General features: G+C 39.7%; 2 protein-coding genes across 8 annotated transcripts in view; one reads left to right on the top strand and one right to left on the bottom strand.

Annotated features, from left to right (window-relative positions):
- The window catches only part of LOC124160608 (glutamate receptor ionotropic, kainate 2-like), a 491,042-nt gene extending 482,527 nt beyond the window's left edge, over positions 1 to 8,515 (top strand). For all 7 annotated transcript variants that reach the window (XM_046536495.1, XM_046536501.1, XM_046536497.1 and 4 more), the window contains 5 exons: positions 1,047 to 1,272; positions 1,954 to 2,118; positions 2,257 to 2,357; positions 3,778 to 4,092; positions 7,544 to 8,515. In XM_046536495.1, the coding sequence (XP_046392451.1) occupies positions 1,047 to 1,272; positions 1,954 to 2,118; positions 2,257 to 2,357; positions 3,778 to 4,092; positions 7,544 to 7,615 (879 nt within the window). In that variant the 3' untranslated portion in view covers positions 7,616 to 8,515. The remainder of the gene's footprint in view (positions 1 to 1,046; positions 1,273 to 1,953; positions 2,119 to 2,256; positions 2,358 to 3,777; positions 4,093 to 7,543) is intronic.
- A 3,825-nt stretch (positions 8,516 to 12,340) lies between these two features.
- LOC124160607 lies at positions 12,341 to 17,695 on the bottom strand. Its single transcript, XM_046536493.1, has 8 exons — positions 17,565 to 17,695; positions 14,939 to 15,162; positions 14,643 to 14,837; positions 14,222 to 14,494; positions 13,348 to 13,488; positions 12,944 to 13,188; positions 12,641 to 12,827; positions 12,341 to 12,558 (listed from the first exon to the last, which is right to left on the bottom strand). The coding sequence occupies exons 2-8, from the start codon at positions 15,159 to 15,161 to the stop codon at positions 12,380 to 12,382; spliced, it is 1,443 nt and encodes a 480-aa protein (XP_046392449.1). The 5' UTR covers position 15,162; positions 17,565 to 17,695; the 3' UTR covers positions 12,341 to 12,379.
- Positions 17,696 to 17,776: the final 81 nt, after the last annotated feature.

Raw genomic sequence — 17,776 nt, 5'->3', positions numbered from 1 at the left:
CAAGAAAATAGGTGTATATCGGAAGAATGGATACCTGATTCATAATCTGTATATGGCCCAGACAGCGCAAGTGAGGGGAGCAAACAGAGAATCTGGGTGGGTAAGCACTGGACGAAAAGTGAGACAAGGCTGTCCTTTATAGCCGCTGCTTTTTAATGTATATGCTGAGGAGATGGTAAGAAAAGTATGGGACAAGTTGGAAGCTGGAGTGAAAGTGGGAGGAATGATGTTTAAATTGGTAAGGTTCACGGATGATCAGGCACTCATCAGCCAGTCAGCGAGGGGACTGCAGGCTCCAGTGGATGCATTAGAGGAGTGTTGCGAGGAGTATGGGATGAGGATTAATCACAAGGAGACCAAGGTAATGCGGTTTCGTAAAGCATCACGAGCAGTAGTTGGGGAAAAACTTGAGCAGGTAGAGCAGGTCAACTATTTAGGCAACACGTTAGAGGAAAGCAGATAGAGTAGTAAGGACATCAGGAAGCGAGTTGCAATAGCAAAGGAGGTGTTCATGAACAGGAAGGAGCTTCTGAGATGATCGTCATGTGGAAGTTTAAAGAAGAGGTTTGTGAAGAGTTTGATCTGGAGTGTAGCTCTCTTCAGTGTGGAAATGTGGAGACAGGACGAGAGAAGATTGGAGGCATTCGAGGTGTGGGTATGGAGAAGAATAGAGAAGGTTAAATGGGTAGAGAGGAGGAGGAACGACAAAGTGCTGGACATGGTGGGTGAGGAGAGGCAGCTTTTAAATGAGATATATACAGAGGAGACATAAGGTATGGATAGAGTGAGTACTTAGCAGGGAGGGGATGTTGAAAACAGCTTTAGAGGGTAGAATGTTAGGTAAACGAGGGAGAGGAAGGAAAAGAATAGTATTTTTAGTGAGAATGAAATGGAGTAGGCCTTATTGTGAATTATGCTTGATGGAAAGGGAGGCTCCCAAAATTCTTCTTAAGCACTTCATGAAAACCTACCTTAATCGGTAGATGCTTTAATAATAATGTATATGCAATAATAATTTCTGTTACACATTTAATCTTCTCCAACAGGACTCCATGATTGAGACTTACAAAAAGATGTGGCGCTTCATGGAAAACAAAAAACCTTCTGTTTTCGTATCAACTTATGAAGAAGGAATCCAGAGAGTGTTGGAAGGAAATTACGCTTTCCTCATGGAATCTACTATGCTTGATTACATAGTCCAGCGAGACTGCAACCTAACACAAATTGGAGGACTTCTCGACTCCAAAGGATATGGCATTGCAACACCCATGGGTTAGTATTTCACGTGTATTTATGATAATAAATTCAAAATCCAATTATACTGTTTTGATATATCAATAGATTATATAGATATTATATATATATAGATTTCTGCTGATTGGTTCAAAGTGCCTGGTTATTTCTTAGAATTTCCTCCGAGTTAAGTAACATTTAACTCATCAGCTATGCATGAATTTTGGAGGTATCTTTGGCTTTCAAGTGCTGGCATTGTAGAGTCTATTTTTTTATCTAATATTGGTCACTGTTGTGTTTCCTGATTGATCTGAATGGAACAATTGTGAGACTGTTCTGAGAAACATAAATTAACAAAGAGGAAATCCTAAAGGACGAGCTATAGATCTAATTGGATCTGGATTGGATATGTTAACATGTTTAATTTTATTTACTCTAATATGTATTTATGGTTGTAGTAAGATTACAAAGAGTAAAACTTTTGGATTGGAAATTTAACTGAAGTTCCTTAACGTCACATATATGTGGAACACTATAGTAAAGGTATTTTCATTTATGTAACTGTTGTGTCATCCTTTCTTTTTGAACTTCTTAGACCAGGAAAATGATATTTTTTTAATCATTAACTGCTCGCAATGTACAATTTTCATTTATATTTTAATCATGATAAATGTATTTGTTTTAAGGACACCATAATAATATAATTTTTTTCCTCTTTAGGTTCACCCTGGCGTGACAAAATATCTCTGGCAATATTAGAATTGCAGGAAAAAGGAGAAATACAAATGCTTTATGACAAATGGTGGAAGAATCCAGGAGATACATGCACACGTAATGACAAAGGAAAAGAATCCAAGGCAAATGCCCTTGGTGTAGACAATATAGGTGACTGCTCCCTTTGCTCTTGCTATGCCCATTTACTCCTTGAAGCTGTTTTCCCATTCAAAGACTTGATCCAAATGTTTCATCATCTTCCACATCATTCTTATGACAATCTTTTCTCTGTCTTCCTTTTTGTGATAGGTGGGGTATTTGTTGTTCTGCTCTGTGGCCTTGCTGTTGCAGTCATGGTTGCTATTTTTGAGTTCTGCTGGAACTCAAAAAGAAGTGCCCTACTTGAACGAGTAAGTTATAAGAGACAAATAATTATCTGTAGTATTTTATTATGATATTTCACTGCACTGATCTCACTCATTTGGTGACTTTGTGTGCTGAATATTATTTTGCAGCTTGGTTTTGGATTTAATTTGTCTGGATATTTGTAGTGCTGGCCCTGATAAAGGTGATTAGGGAGTTATTTTGCATTGGGTATTGTAGTTCGAATTTTTGCTGTGGCTTTAGATCTAATCCTCAGGTCCTGCTATCTGTCAAGCCATTAATGAATGTATACATATACTAATTGTTTATGTGCATGCATCATTGAATTGATAATAAAACACATATGCATACAATATTGGAGATATTATGCATCATTTGTGCATCACTTTTGTAATGCAATATGTATATGTGAAAGCTTTTTGGTATCGACTTTGTGGAAAGCAATATTATCCTTAACTTAGGCTGCGGGAACATTTTTGAATGGTCTGCATATGGTGAATGCAGAAAAAACGTTTTTCAACATTTGACCAAATATTTTACCACTGGCAGCCTTTCCTTAAGATTTTATTGCCATCCTTTCTGTGGTTGCTTGAACTTGGCGAATCCTAATGGCAGAGAACACAAAGGCATCTTTCAAGGACTGGGCACCCTCACCACGGGGAGCGCTACCTGGATTATCCTTTCTCCAAGAGAGAGCTCCCAGCTCTCCATGGCACACTCATGATGAAAACAATTCCAATGAACCCTTGCATTTCCTAGGAATTTATTTATCTTGCCGTTGTCCATTAGCTGGGGAAACTAATTTGAAAGCAGTGGCCTCTCTTTCTTATACTTTTGGTGGTGGGTCTTCTGTCCCTGCGTAATTACCAAGGACATATTATATTCATAGTCTGTCATCAGGGGGTAGGGTGGGCAGTCCCGGAATATGAGGGTCCACCACCTGCTGGACACAGAGGCTACGCCCAGGGTCGACAGAAAAATATTTTCCCCGCTCATGTCCTGTACACAGTGTCAGCAAAATTTTGACGCTCCCACAGCTAAAGGGTTAAAAAATAAAATGATATAAGTGGTACAAAATCCGCATCTTTTAATTGCCACATCATTCGCCATGGTTTCACCACATTATGTGCTCATCCGGATACATACTCCAATATTTTTTGCCTTTTATAGTAAAATAAGGGTCTCTTTATTTTTCAAACTTAGAATCAACAATAAAATGAAATTAGTGAACAATCCCATTGTACCAGTGATTATTTTATTAACAATAGATGGCATTGTTGTGTAGTTCTTCAAATACATATATATATTTGAAGAACTGTGTGTTCACCCTCAACAGAGTGTGGCTTTCCGGAAATGGCCATTTTGGCATGCCTTGATATTCTCCCCTGCAAGCCACTGAGACTGTAATTTGAAATCATCGCTTAATTTTCCTCCTATCATGTGCAGAGACCAGTGTCGGCACCTCAGCAATCCCTCTGCGCTGAGATGGCTGAGGAGCTGTGCTTTGCTTTACGGTGCCGTGGCTCCCGGCAGAGACCTGCCCTGAGACGGCACTGCTCAAAATGTGTGCCGGGAGGGGGTCCGACATATGTTCCAGCCGGACTGGATCTACCGCCCCCTCACCATGCCCCTCCACCTCCTCCACCCCCACCCCCACCTCCACCCCCTGGTCACTCGATGCTTCTCCACCACCACCATCATCATCACCAAATACTAGGCTCCCATGCAGCACCAGTCTCCACCAATGGGCTGCGCTCTCAGGTCAGTATTTGCAGCAAAGGAGGCACACATCCATAGGCCTGCATCACTGGCACATCCAGAGAGGGAGCATATCCATCCATATGGGGGCTCTAGCCCTCCCCTGGGGCATCCAATTTACGCTAAATAAAATAGTACACAAGTTTATTTGGACCTCCACTACTGCTGGGAGGTTACCCCTAGCCCCCTTGTCTCTATCCTGGATCCGTCACTGGCTTGCATGGTATAGAAAATTTAACAGAGTAGACCCCTGATTTGAGATGGGCTTGACTGAGCATGTTAAAAATTCATGGTAAACAATTGAAGGTTTCACCGACCATTGAGTACAAACATACCCAATTCTGGTTAAATTTTGCACGTTTATATTACTTTTACTGATGTTTTCCCTCTTGTACATTAGGGTTCTGCAGGTTATCCAATTGTTATGGTTGCAAGGGATGGTTCTGTTGGGGCTTACATTTTTAAGTTAAGGGTCTCCATTAATTAATAATCTCTGACCATGGTTTCAGCACATTATGCCATCATCACGGCACATACTGCAATTATGTTGGCTTAAATTTATTACTAATTATAATAGGGTTTTAAATAAACTTGAAGCCATAGATATATGGTCAGAATAAGAAGAATCATTAAAATCAGAATAGGCAAACATATATATTGGTTACTAGACTGATATACATATGTTGATTGCTCCAACATCACTGAGGATGCTGCAGACAGATATCAATTAGATGTCAAAAGCATTTGTATTTTAATCGATGAAAAATACTTTAATCCTTTCCTGCCAGTACCTAAGAGAGGGAAACATTTTCTGTGCTACGAGCTGGGGCTCAACTCACGGGGGGGAGTTTCGGGGGCTCTCCCCCTGAAAAAGAAAATACATGTCCGGAAATGGATTTTGACGCTATCATGGCTCTTAAAAACTAGATAAAAGGTTATAAAAAAATAGAAATTTCATAATAAAAATTACAACGAAAATTGAGAATTTTGCTGCTTATAAAATTTAATAATGTATTATGATTCTATTATATATATTTAGTGAATTTTCTTCTCAAAACTGCACCCAAATCTAAAAAAAATCTAAAATAACCTTAACGAAAAACCCTTTCAAAAAAGCATTAGGTCCTCTTTTACTATCTTCTAACACCTTTATTTCATTTATATATTAAGTAATCATTTTATACAAATTGATGTAAATAAAACGACTAATGGAAACAGATTTTTATTCATAGTGAAGTAAAAATCCAGTACTCTTCCACAACCTTTTATTTGCTGTTGACTAGTGTCGATGGCTATAGAGTCTTCATCAAGACAAACAGTCTTTGTCGTTCTGTCTTTGTCTGTTTGTCTTGTTAATGATGCTATGGGCATCAAAACTAATCGACAGCAAATAAAAGTTTGTGGAACAGTACTGGGTTTTTGCTTCACCATGAATATGTCATCGTTCCACCGAGTCACGCCTAAATAAATTGATTTCAGTAGAATTTTACAGTTGCAGAAAAACTTTGGTTCAAGTAGTCTGAGGATTTTTTTACAACACCTTTCATATACACTTCGATACAGAAGCGAGCGTTGTGGGGGCCCCTTAAGCTCGGGGCCCTCATCGATTGCCGACCAGCTGACCTGGCCAGACAGCCCGCGGCTACGAGTAGCATAAGAATATTTTAAAGTTATCTGTATACAGTGCTCTTTTGCTGGGAGGAGTTGCCCAGGTGTTCTCAATCCAACAACTTGGGACCCAACTCAGCCAGACCATTACCTCGGCCACAGGAATATGCCCTCTAACCCTATCTTAGCACAAGTCCATGGTCAACATATTGCATTACCAGTGTGTTTTTAAACCAAATTTTTTTTTCAATAATTTACACTTCTATGAGTATAACTAACATTTTTAAGCATTTTGGAATTTTTAATGGATTTTAATAGCACTGATAACAACAAAGTTAGTAAACACAAGGTACTAGGACTCCTAAATCTAGATGTCCGTTATTGTAAAGCTAAACTTTGGTTTTTGCTTGAATTTTTACACAGGGAAAACATAGACAATTCAATTAAACCAAACAGCTTGGAGTAAAACTATATGAAACAGTTAAACTTTTATGCAACTAAAACACTTTATGAATATCGACTTTCCAAAAATAATGTCTAGCCTTAATTCATACAACAAAAAAGAAGAGTAACTTCAAAAAAAAAAAAAAAAAAAACATTACGTACTGCTGTATCTGAATGAACTGTGGTAGCACAAAATATAATATAAATTAACTAATTTTTAAACACATGAAGAGCAGTGGTGCGAACGACATTTTCAATTGAACAAAGCCTCTAAAATACAAATACGGCCAACTGCATATCTTCCTGCAATATTTTCTAGAGAAATCAAAGTGCAGATTAAAAATATGAATGAAGACAGAATGGGGCCTGCCTCAAGCACAGCGAGAACTACTTCATAAGTTTCCTTCTTGTCTTCTTTTTGGCAAATTCATTAATTCGCCAAATAAATAAATAAATACGTAAACGCAGTTCCAATTCTGCTACAATCCTAACTTAGCACATTTAAAGCCCTAGTGAAGAGGGCACCTGCAGGCTGACGGAACTCACATAATAAGCCTGCTGACAGCGGTGCACTTCGAGGCACCTCCAGTACAGACCATTGCCGGTTGCTTAACAGAAGGCACCCCTTGGACTGCGACGCCCCTAGGCATGTGCCTATTTTGCCTTACGGTAAATCCGGCTCTGCCCAATGTTAGGTATTCTGCATATGAAAATGCTAGTCCGCTCCACCTGACATTCAGTGTGAAAGGGTTCAAACTAGCCCCATTTCCATTCTCCCATACAAATGTCCCACCCCATTTACTATGCTGGATATGTTTATTCATTTTATGTATAACAGATGAATAGCATTAATTACTGCTCACCAAAAAAGGCTATTTCATTAAATTTCTTAGAAAAATACACCATCTTCCAATGCTATAAATATAGCTTGTCCCAATTTCACTACCTGTGCATTAGTGCACTGCTTGCACTGAGATGGCAGTGAAGGATAAGTTTTTGTGGATTCTTCTTCATAGTAATAGATATCCTTCAATTTATCCATAGGTACATGTACATTCATATGTACTCATGGGAATGTAAAATCACAATTGATAGATCAACTTTATCTTTATTTTTTAAAGGTTTTTCCTCTGAGTATTATGAATTTGGCATGATTAATTGTGTATCCATTTTTTTCTTGGGCTAGTTTTCATTCCATAATTTTTATTTCAAGGGAAACTACTAGTCACAAATTTTCCATTCTTCAAATCCCACTAAAAATTACAGGCTGAAATGGTGGCTGAGCTGTTTATTTTGCTCAATTGCGGTAGTGTATCTGCCTGTCATTAAATTCATAAAAATAAGAAGTATGTATATATAGTCGAGAAATGATCACTCTGTTCACAGCAATTTTTTTCTACAGAGAAGCAGCCTTGGTCTTCCAGCAGAACTGCTAGCACATAAGTCTACCCTGCACAGTGAGTTTGACACTTAAATTTATGAAAATTCAGTCGAAAACACAAAAGAAGGAGTGAGAGTCACATCACCGGAACTGGATCTGAGCTGAAGTCGTGACCGTCCATCGACTTCTTCACATCGACTTCCTGTGTTGTAAGAAGATAGTGTTTTCATGATTCGCCGAGAATTGTGAGCAGAATGAGTCTTTGACCACAATTTACTGTGGCAGCATTTCCCATCGGATGAGAATCATATGCATCAACTTCAAGACAGAGGCCAGAAACATCATTCTTCCTCTAAAAGTTCACCTTTTTTATTACCATTGCTCAAAACATTTTGCCATCACCAACTGATTTAGATGGTTGTATAGGAATTGGCTGAAAATGTTGCAGCCAACTGAATGAATGAGTAGAAATGAATGTGATGTTTAAATTTTAATATGCATTTTGTGCTAACGTTACACACAGCCATTCAAAGGAAAAATAAACTATGACACAGTGGACATTTTATTCACAATGAACTGCAAGAGAAATGGAATGGGTCTAATGGAGGAATTCAATTATGAGATTGACATTAGTATGTACTCCCAAGTTGAATTAGCACTTCACGAAATACCATTCTAGTAGTAATGTCTGTATAGGTTAGGGACAATCATGTTAGCTTAGGGACCCCATCTTAAATGACTTGCTCTGTCCTTAGTATGGAAGCAAAAAGTTATTTGAACACGTGCTTTCTATTGCTGATTGTTGTCATGCCATGTGTCTGTAAAATCACCCTACTACATGGTGTACTAAATTCTAATTGTTATATTGTAAGCAATATGATGTATCATAATTTTCAAATTACATATATTCAGATTGTGTTCAACTACATAATTGATTTTCATGAGGCATCAAATGGTGTTTTGATATACAAAATAAAGAGAAATGCAAAACAAGATCATGCATCATTTTTTGCAGCCATAATGTCTAGTGATAAAAAACTACGAATGAGGTAAATTACGGTGACCATAGAATATTACTGTAAACACGGACAAGACTGTCCATTCATATACTTACACACTTCTCCTGCCGAGAATTGTAAATCAAAGGGCGAGGAGAGCAATCAAACTCTTCTGAGATATTTGGTGGATCCACATTTTGGAGGAGGAAGGCAAAGAGATGAGTGAGATTGTGAAGGAAATTAGCTCATTTAGTTAATATTCGTTGCTTATTTTGATACATATATGAATCCACATTTGAAGTTGAAAAAATCAGAGCCTGATGTATTTTTGTTTGCTGGGGTGTTTCCTCTTATTGTTAAGCAGCACTTTATCTTGACACCTGATATGAGAGTCCATTTTCTAGGTGTCCCACATAGTGATGGCATGAACAACTCTTTTTGGAGAGTGGAGCATAAGTTTCTCGACGCGTGACTTTCCATTTGCCAATCAGAAGACAGCATGCATGGCCTAGCCCTTCGGAAATTCAGTTGCTCTCAGACGTCGTGTTAACATCATAAATCTGCTCATTGAGCATTGTGGCCAAACCTCATGCGTTCTCCTTGTATGTCTTCAAGCATGCCTTTCCCCAACAGTATCACATTCAGTGTGGGCTTACCTGAGGGCATTATCCGCAATACCTTCCAAATGAGTAGGTATATTGTCCTAGCACCAGACCCAATGTGGCCACCCATGACTCGAACGTTTCCAGTGAAAAACTATGGAGTCCATGTACATTTGGCAATGTTAAGTTTACAGTCCAGCCGGCGAGAGTTGTCCGATGGAAGTTCAAAAGGAGGGGAGAAGAACCTTGCGCCAGCACGGTTTGCAGCCAATCGCCATCCCCCAAGTGCACCTCACACCCTTGCCTAGTCATACAACATTGTCACATGCATATGAAGAATTGAAATAAGCCTGAGCCACCAAAACAAGCCCTTTCTGGCAATGGGGGACGAGGCCAGTGCCCGCTCCTCCAAGAGACGGCCCAGCAGCGAGAGAACAATACCAGGCCTACCCAAATGGACTTCCCTCCGGGCACCAGCCCTGCAGCATGAAGGGGGCACCACGGTGGTGAAAAGCGAGCGGGAGAGGTTGGCACCGTCAACCAGCCGACCAGACACCACGAGCTATGCCACATCCACCATGGTGGGAGGTAGCCGGGCAACCCTCCTTATCAACACAGGGGTCACACTGTCACTAATTAGGGAAGAAATTCCTCCCCACCCCCAAGCCCTCCGCTCTCCCCTGATGCAACTCTAGGGAGTGACCAGACACCACCTTGCAATAGTGGGCACGGTAAAATTTCCTGTGTAGTTAGGCAAGAAAACATTAATGCACGAATTCCAGGGAATGGGGTCAGACTTTAAATTACCCATGGATGGCATAATAGGGTTGGATCTCCAACGGACAATGGGAGCTGGTTCAAACTTAGAAACTGAAATGCTAAAAGTGGGTAAGGAAGATTTCCTCCTCGAATCAGTTGTGTTTGGTGAGAACGCAGGAGTGTTTTTAGGGGAATTCATTAAGTGGGGTCAGACTGACGGAAGTGTGCTTCGAGAAGTGTCCTGCTGCCAATTTGCCCCGTAGAGGTACCATCGCCGTTCCTGCTCAACTCCTCCATCCGTGACACCTGTTGGCAGAAGGAAAATACCCAGGCACCTCAGGCTACGCCTTTCTCAAAACACACAGTACCTCAGACTAGTTGAAATTGATTACGAGGGCCGTACCAAAAGTAAGGTTCCCAATGAGCTACAATGTTCAGCTAAGGTGCTAGGCTAAATCCTACAACATTTCCGTGTGCAGTGGTTCCCCTAATCTCGAGTCTGCCAGTCCGCGATTCACTTTGTCGCTCATTATTGGCTTAGCAACCGTCAACAATGAAAGTGATGATCCCCGTTCCGGCCAAGTGTGAGGATCGAGCAGTAATCCGATTTCTCCTTGCAAGGAAGTTACCGCCATTGGAGATTCATCAGCAACTGACTGAACTTTATGGTGAAGAGTGCTTGCCCGTTCAGCACGTCCACAAGTGTTGCAGGGCTTTTGCTGAGGGCCGCACGGAAGTTCACGATGAAGAACGAAGTGAAGACAGCCGGTTTTGGATTGTCCAGAAGATCAACACTGAGCTGCTCAAAGATCGGAGGGTCACTGTCCATGAATTTGTTGAATGCATTTCTGAAGCTTCTCACGGCACAATTGAAAGAACTTTAACACAAACGTTGGGTTAATGCATGATGTGTGCTTGCTGGGTCTCCCGGATACTGACTGACGGACTCATGGAGCAATGCCTTGACACTGCTCGCAAATTTCTTCAAAAATTTCTTTCTGCAACAAGGAGAAGTTGTTGTTGGTCTCTATCGTCACCAGAGATGAAGCGTGGGTATTTCATTTTATCCCCGAAACAAAACTCTTAGATGGCAAACGCTTCAAGAGCGAAGATGAAGTCAGAGCAGAGGTCACACACTTCCTCAACTGGTTGGCGGGAGACTTCTTCAACTTAGGGATAAAAAAGCTGGAGCACTGTTTTTAAAAGTGTGTCGAAAAAAATGGAGACTACGTTGAAAAATAGGCAAAAGTGTAAGCTTTTCAACGATGTGAAAATTTATATCAATAAAAAAAGTTTTGTATTTGTAAAAAATATGGGAACCTTACTTTTGGTACAACCCTATTTATACATCAGGTCAAAATGTTAGATTAGATATACAGTAAAACCTCTTTACATCGTTATGGAGGGGACCAAAATTTGGGCAATTTGATGTATGGAGGTTCACTATAGAGAGGTTTCAATGATAGGCACCATTTTTTCATACCCTTTGCAAATGAGAGGCACTACTGTCTTTTAAGCCATTATATTTATGTGTTTAAACATACATGCATACATTATAGTGAACATATATTTATCAATAACAGAAAGTTCTCGAATAACAGAAGTATCTCGTGATTTTTACCATGATTCGAGAGAAAGCGATGTGATCTCTCTTAATTCAACAGTCACTTAAAATTATTAGGATAGTTGAATACCTTTTTTCTTATTTACTGTAAGGTATGCTCTCATATGGAACAAAATGGCCACAACTAATGATTAACGTGCAAATTACAACATAATGAAGGTTTAAAAGAAAAAAACATACGGATGAAACATATATTGCTGAAAATATCATTCCATGTACTTAATCGCAGCTGCATTAATGGTTTCTGGTGGTGTCGATACGATTTGCGGAGGTAGTTAGGCTGTCACGGGGGTATCTCCTTGGTATGATAAGTGAAGGTTTTACGAGATAAAGAGGTTCACTACGTAGAGGTTTGCCTATAAATTTACATGTAAATCTGACCGGACCGTAGAGGTGGTATGAAGTATGGAGGTTTATGATGTAAAGAGGTTCACTACATAGAGGTTTTACTGTATCATTACCTGCACAATCGAAAAATATATCAAACGTAACACAATCGATAGCTACCGACAGCAGCAATGCCATGATGCCAGCAGAGAACGTTATGAATTGGAAGTTCTAAAAGGTAAATTTAAAAAAATCATGAATTCTAATAACCATGAAAAACTCACAACCGATAAAAACTTATATGACCACTTAAATTACTTCGCAAAAAATAAGACTCTCAAGGCTAATTCACACATCACCAGCATGCAGCATTCTTAAGTGGCTCATACTTACTTGGCAAACCTTGAGATGGGTACGTCAGCCCAATTTCAATTATCATCCGCATCCGATTTCCTAAGTCTGAATACAGGCGAAAATTAAAAGCAAGGGGCAAAATAAGAGGTTGAGATCCATATATGAGAATTTATTCACCAATTAGATAACAAATTTAAAAGTCAAAGTCAAGAGCTGATACGTGCCCAAATTTTTGGGCTTCATAGTATGCTATCCTCGCAGCCTTCCCTGCCTCCGTTCGACGCATTGCTTGGCGCATCCATTCGCCCATCCGACTTCTGACTTCCTGGATGCTGGGGTCAAAAACTCCCTCTCCTTTTTCTTTTACTGTCACTACAAAAAGGAAAGAAAATCTAAATAAAAAAAACTTATTTGGAGCCTATTTCATCAGAATTTAACATGAGGAATTACTTACAACAGATAGCATGTATCAGATTCGGGAATTTGGCGGAAAATGAGGTCTTACTATGAGACCTGCCTGTCATGGAGTACCTTGTCGCCAACTCGTTCGTTAACAAGGCAATGCAACAGTCATTCACACATCTGGTGACAGATGAAGACCCTGGCAGAGGGCTGGAGCACCTCTTCTTCAAATAATCTACCTGAATAACAAAGCAGAGATGACAATATGATTTACAGAAAAAAGAATGATTAACTTTTCTAAATGTTTGGAGGAAAGTTATCTTTGCCTTGCAACACATATGTTTGGAAAACTTACCAAAAACCTCCGGTACTCCAAATCAATTTTAATATCATGCTCCACAGCTAACAAATCCGTTTCGGATGTTGCCGGAAGCTCATGAAGAGACTCATAATCACTTCTATAAGGAGAAGCACCAGAAGCACCACCCTTCTGCTGCAGCACAGCATCCAGCCTGACAGTGAGCGCATCAATTTTCTTGCTGAGGCTAGTATGCTCCATTACCATCTGCCCATTCATTTTTTGAATAGCTGACATAACATCTGAAACAAAAAATCTCTTAAGTTTTCCTATATCCAAACATGAAAAATTTGAACCATCAATACATTTTGCCTTGCTTTCAGAAAATAACAAGTAAAATAGTATAAGTAAAGACAGCATAACACTTGTTTGGTATGATTGAAATTTACACTTGCTCATACCTTTGAGGCTAGGACCATCGAAACTTCTCGCCTGAGAGGAATTCTGCTCAGGAGAACACACTTGTGGCCCTGCTTCCGCAGCAATTGTGTTGCCCCTTCCAATGCTTTCTGTCCTTTGCTGTGGAGTACAAATAGACATGCCTAAGAAAAAGAGATGAAAAGAATTGATCGATAAATTTGAGAAAAAATAATAATAACTGAAAGTATAACCATAGGAATCACTAGTCTTCATTGCCTTGCCAATTGATCAGCAATATATTAAGTCATATACATAGTCCACTTTCTTGAGATGTTCCCTTCAGGGAATCAGATTTCATGCCATAAAATATTCAGTGATTATTTTGTTATTTGCACGAAGTCCTCTTAGGTTTCTCAACAGGGATAAAATCATTGATAGCCAAAGTTAATAATTTGCTTCAAGGAAACAGCTCTATTGAATAGGTTGGGTTGCTCACCAAACTGACTATTATAACAATACATGCATGAAAGTACACTACTCATGGATGGCAGGCTAATCAGCCTTTCACATTTTATGACTGTTGCACCTGGTGAGAACCCTGAATGAATCAACTGCAGACTAGTTGACTTTTCATGAAAAACTTACTTGAAATAATCTGAGAAAATAAAATCCAGCCATGAGACTGAAACTTCAGAATGGAGCATTACAAAGTGTACATCTGCAATCAATATCTTGAGAGAACTTTCATAACTACTGCCGACCATTTAACATCAAGAAGTACTAAAAACATTACCTACTTAGAGCAATGAAAAGAATAACTAATATGCATCAGGTCTTCCAAACAGAAGCTCAAAAGGAAATTCGAGATTTTTATTTGAGATGTTGTATCCAAATCTTCTAATCTGAATTTCCTACCTGCGAAGGCAAAGGTTTTTTCTTTGCTGCATGACAAAGTATTTGGGCTAGAAACAAATACCCTCGACTCTGCAGCTTGTTGAGAGGTAGAGGCATCCTCTATTACTATCTGCCCACTTATTGGCTTGGTAGGGGTATGAACAGCAGGCACAGTGCTCTCCAGCCTCTTGGGTACCTCCAGTCTCAACACTAGTCTGGTCCCCTTTCCTGGAAGCTTCCCATTCCAGTTTTGGCCACTCACTTGAGCAGCACCTTGAGGCAAAACTGTCATACCTAAAGAGAAGACAAAGGAGGAGAGGAAGTCAAAGAGAAAGATATACGAAACCCAATCAAATATGGCACACACCACAAAATTTATAGCTCATGTATTATTTTATAACCTAGTCAATTTTTAATATTTATAATGAGTAGGTTTACTTACTGGGGCGGTTGGGTAGTTCATCGTGAATACTGCCTGTGGTTCCAGAGTCACTGGACTCGCCTGGATATATTAATTTCTTCATTTTTCGCCTCCTCTTAGATTGGGCCCCCAAATATGTGCCTACAAACACCTCTAACTCTGTGTCAGAGCAGTCAGCAACCTCTGCCTCAAGGGCTCTGGCATCTGTCAGTGAGTCTAGTAAGAAATGAATATGGAAAAAGCAATAGAATAGGAGTGCACCAGAGTAACAAGAAAAAGAGAAGAGATGAATATAGTATCATAGATCAAGTCCACACCAAAATTCTCGGTCACATAATGCAGTCCAAGTGCGTCCCAGTCCTCTTCTGGGTCTTTTTCCTCCTTCACTGCCCGTCTAACGGCAGCAATTGAGTAATAGGTTGGCGGGAACAAAGTGAAAAGTTTTTTGCCCACCTGCTGAACCCATGAACTCGGGACAACTTGAATGGACATGTTGTCATAGTCTCGGTGGGGATAAAATTCTGCCACACACCAAGGCATTCTGTTAAAATAAGGAAAAGAATAGTTATATACACTTAAATAAGGGAAGAAAAAGTCAAGCGATGTATATCCTCAAGATAAAATTTTTACGAACTATAATCAATTATGAAAGTATACCGGGACTAGCCACGGTGATAACTTTTTACGGAGTCACCCGCAATGCACAATTAGTGCGAAAAATCCACAGAGGAAAAATCATTCGCCTTGACCGGGATTCGAACCCGGATCCCTCGATTTCCGGCCGAGTGCTTTAGCCAGTTAAGCTACCGAGGCGTCATTCTCTCCATTCTCCACAAATTTCCACAGGGGAGAATGACGCCTCGGTAGCTTAACTGGCTAAAGCACTCGGCCGGAAATCGAGGGATCCGGGTTCGAATCCCGGTCAAGGCGAATGATTTTTCCTCTGTGGATTTTTCGCACTATAATCAATTACTATCATAACTAAGACAACGTGCACTAAGTGGTAAACATGTTATCTCTTCCATCTTTTGGCTCACTTCTACCATTGGCTCCCAACACTGTTCTTCATATCCCCTCACAGCACAAGAAATACTTGGCGACTGAACTGAATTCAGTTTGTTCTCAAGAGTTGCATCCCGAATTGTTACTTAATAATTGCTTTGTGATGGAACTTCTCTGTAATTTGATGTTGGTAACTCATTTTACCATAATTATTAGGATGCCATACTGGTCTTCAGTGGAACTTGAACTTTAAATGACTTTTTCACTAGACACAGTTTTGAATCATTATTTAACAACTTTTATATTAATGAAAAGTCTGTATCACGAATACATTTCCAAAGTTCACTCTGCCATTTACCAAAAGCATCAAATAATTGATAAAGTAGATAGCCTTGAAAAATCAGAGAACTCAGCATTTATGAAACCATAAAAGAATTTTTTTTCTCGGAAAATTAGAATATATTCACCCATTTGCCAACAATAGGTTATTTAATTGGATCACAACTTCGCTCACATCAGACAGGTAAAATAAAGTTATTTTAAGCGGTATCAGACAATTTCCCTGGACATGATGAGCACAAATGAAAAATTATTGTTTTCGTCCTTTATTCTGACCTAAATAACCTTGCATGAATGGAAGTCCAATCACAGCACTGTTTTGACATTTCCTGAATCTAGGATATGTACATTAAGGCTCGTGATTGCTCATAACCTATCGCTCATGCGTGGGCTGACAACTATGCCTTTGTGGACAAGTCATTTCATGCTGGGCCTTTATGGGTAAAGATGAATTTTGGGTATGAGTTTCATGCCTTTTCGGTCGTGTTCCTCTGACGGTATGCCGGGGAACATCCAACCTTAACGTGCATTTATGTAACAAGTCACACCCCTACAACTACTCTACTACAACTCATTGCTACTCAATCACCTTGAGGACCTGCATTTTTCTCCCATTGAATGCTTTTTGAGTCATGCATGTACTGAATTGTCAAAGTCCTTAACCCTTTCATAGAGGAGTGCATGCAAGGTTGCAGATTTCATGCATTCTTCATGGGCTTGGGTCCAATGAGTACTTTTTATAAGGATTATATTTTCTATAGGAACAACAGGCAGTAACTTCAAAATTTTCCTTTGGTTTTGTGTGAGCACTAGGTGGTAAAAGAATTGGACAGCCACCTCATCGTATATGAGAGTTCTGAGGTTGGTACTCATCAAATTTGATTCCTTGACCAAGGGAGCATTTGAATAGAGGGGAGGAATTCAATTAGAGTCACGTTACACAATCAGTTGCCATTGGAATCGCATTCAAAAACGAATGCAGATTTCCATAGCTATCCCTTAACTGGCCAATGGATGGTCATCTGCCCAAAAATAGGGTTTTGACCAATCTCATACCAGCTATTGCACTGGCCTTCCATTAGCTGTAAGACTGCAGGACAGGAAATGTTAACCACGGCACCTCTACACGGGGTCATAGGTCACTTATGAAAGCCAGGGCTTTGGTGACATTTTAGTCTTCCTTGTGATTACTTATTCTAGGGTCACTCTCTGAGAGGATATAGCACCGAAATACATTAAAAACATCCCATTTATTAACAAGCACAGCAGGAAAACATCCTTCGGAATTTTTTCTGTACTCGTAAAAGGCGTCCACTCAATAATATTTTCAAGATAAAATATTTTTTTACAAACCCTATTTAATATTTGCTCCTCACTAATGACTATGAGCAATGCCAACCAGTCAACCATATCACTGATTTTCCATAGGATGAAACTTAAATAACATGCATCTTATTGATTGTTTGGTATGTAATTGATCTTCAAAATAAACTAGTACGTCAAGCAACATGGTACTTTGGTGACAACAAAATTTTTGGAACCATGCTATCTGGAATCATGAGTAGCTGACATAGGATTAAAGGGTTAACTGTTGAAACCTACTTTTTATACACGGAAACACTTCTATATATTTCCTCAGATAAACAATGGTGAGCCAAAGGTAAAAGTTTTCTCCTGACTGGATAGGTTCTCCACGGGATCCCCCCTTTGAAATACAAGTCCACGCCAAGCTTCAATCCGCCATCTCACCTAGCGCCAAACATTTGACACACGCGTGAGTACAAGCGAAATTGGCTCATTATTCTGCCTGATTC

Source organism: Ischnura elegans, chromosome 6 (genome assembly GCF_921293095.1).
Source record: "Ischnura elegans chromosome 6, ioIscEleg1.1, whole genome shotgun sequence".
NCBI lineage: Eukaryota > Metazoa > Arthropoda > Insecta > Odonata > Coenagrionidae > Ischnura > Ischnura elegans.
Note: the sequence above shows the minus strand (reverse complement) of the source record. Positions and strands in the feature narration are given on the sequence as shown.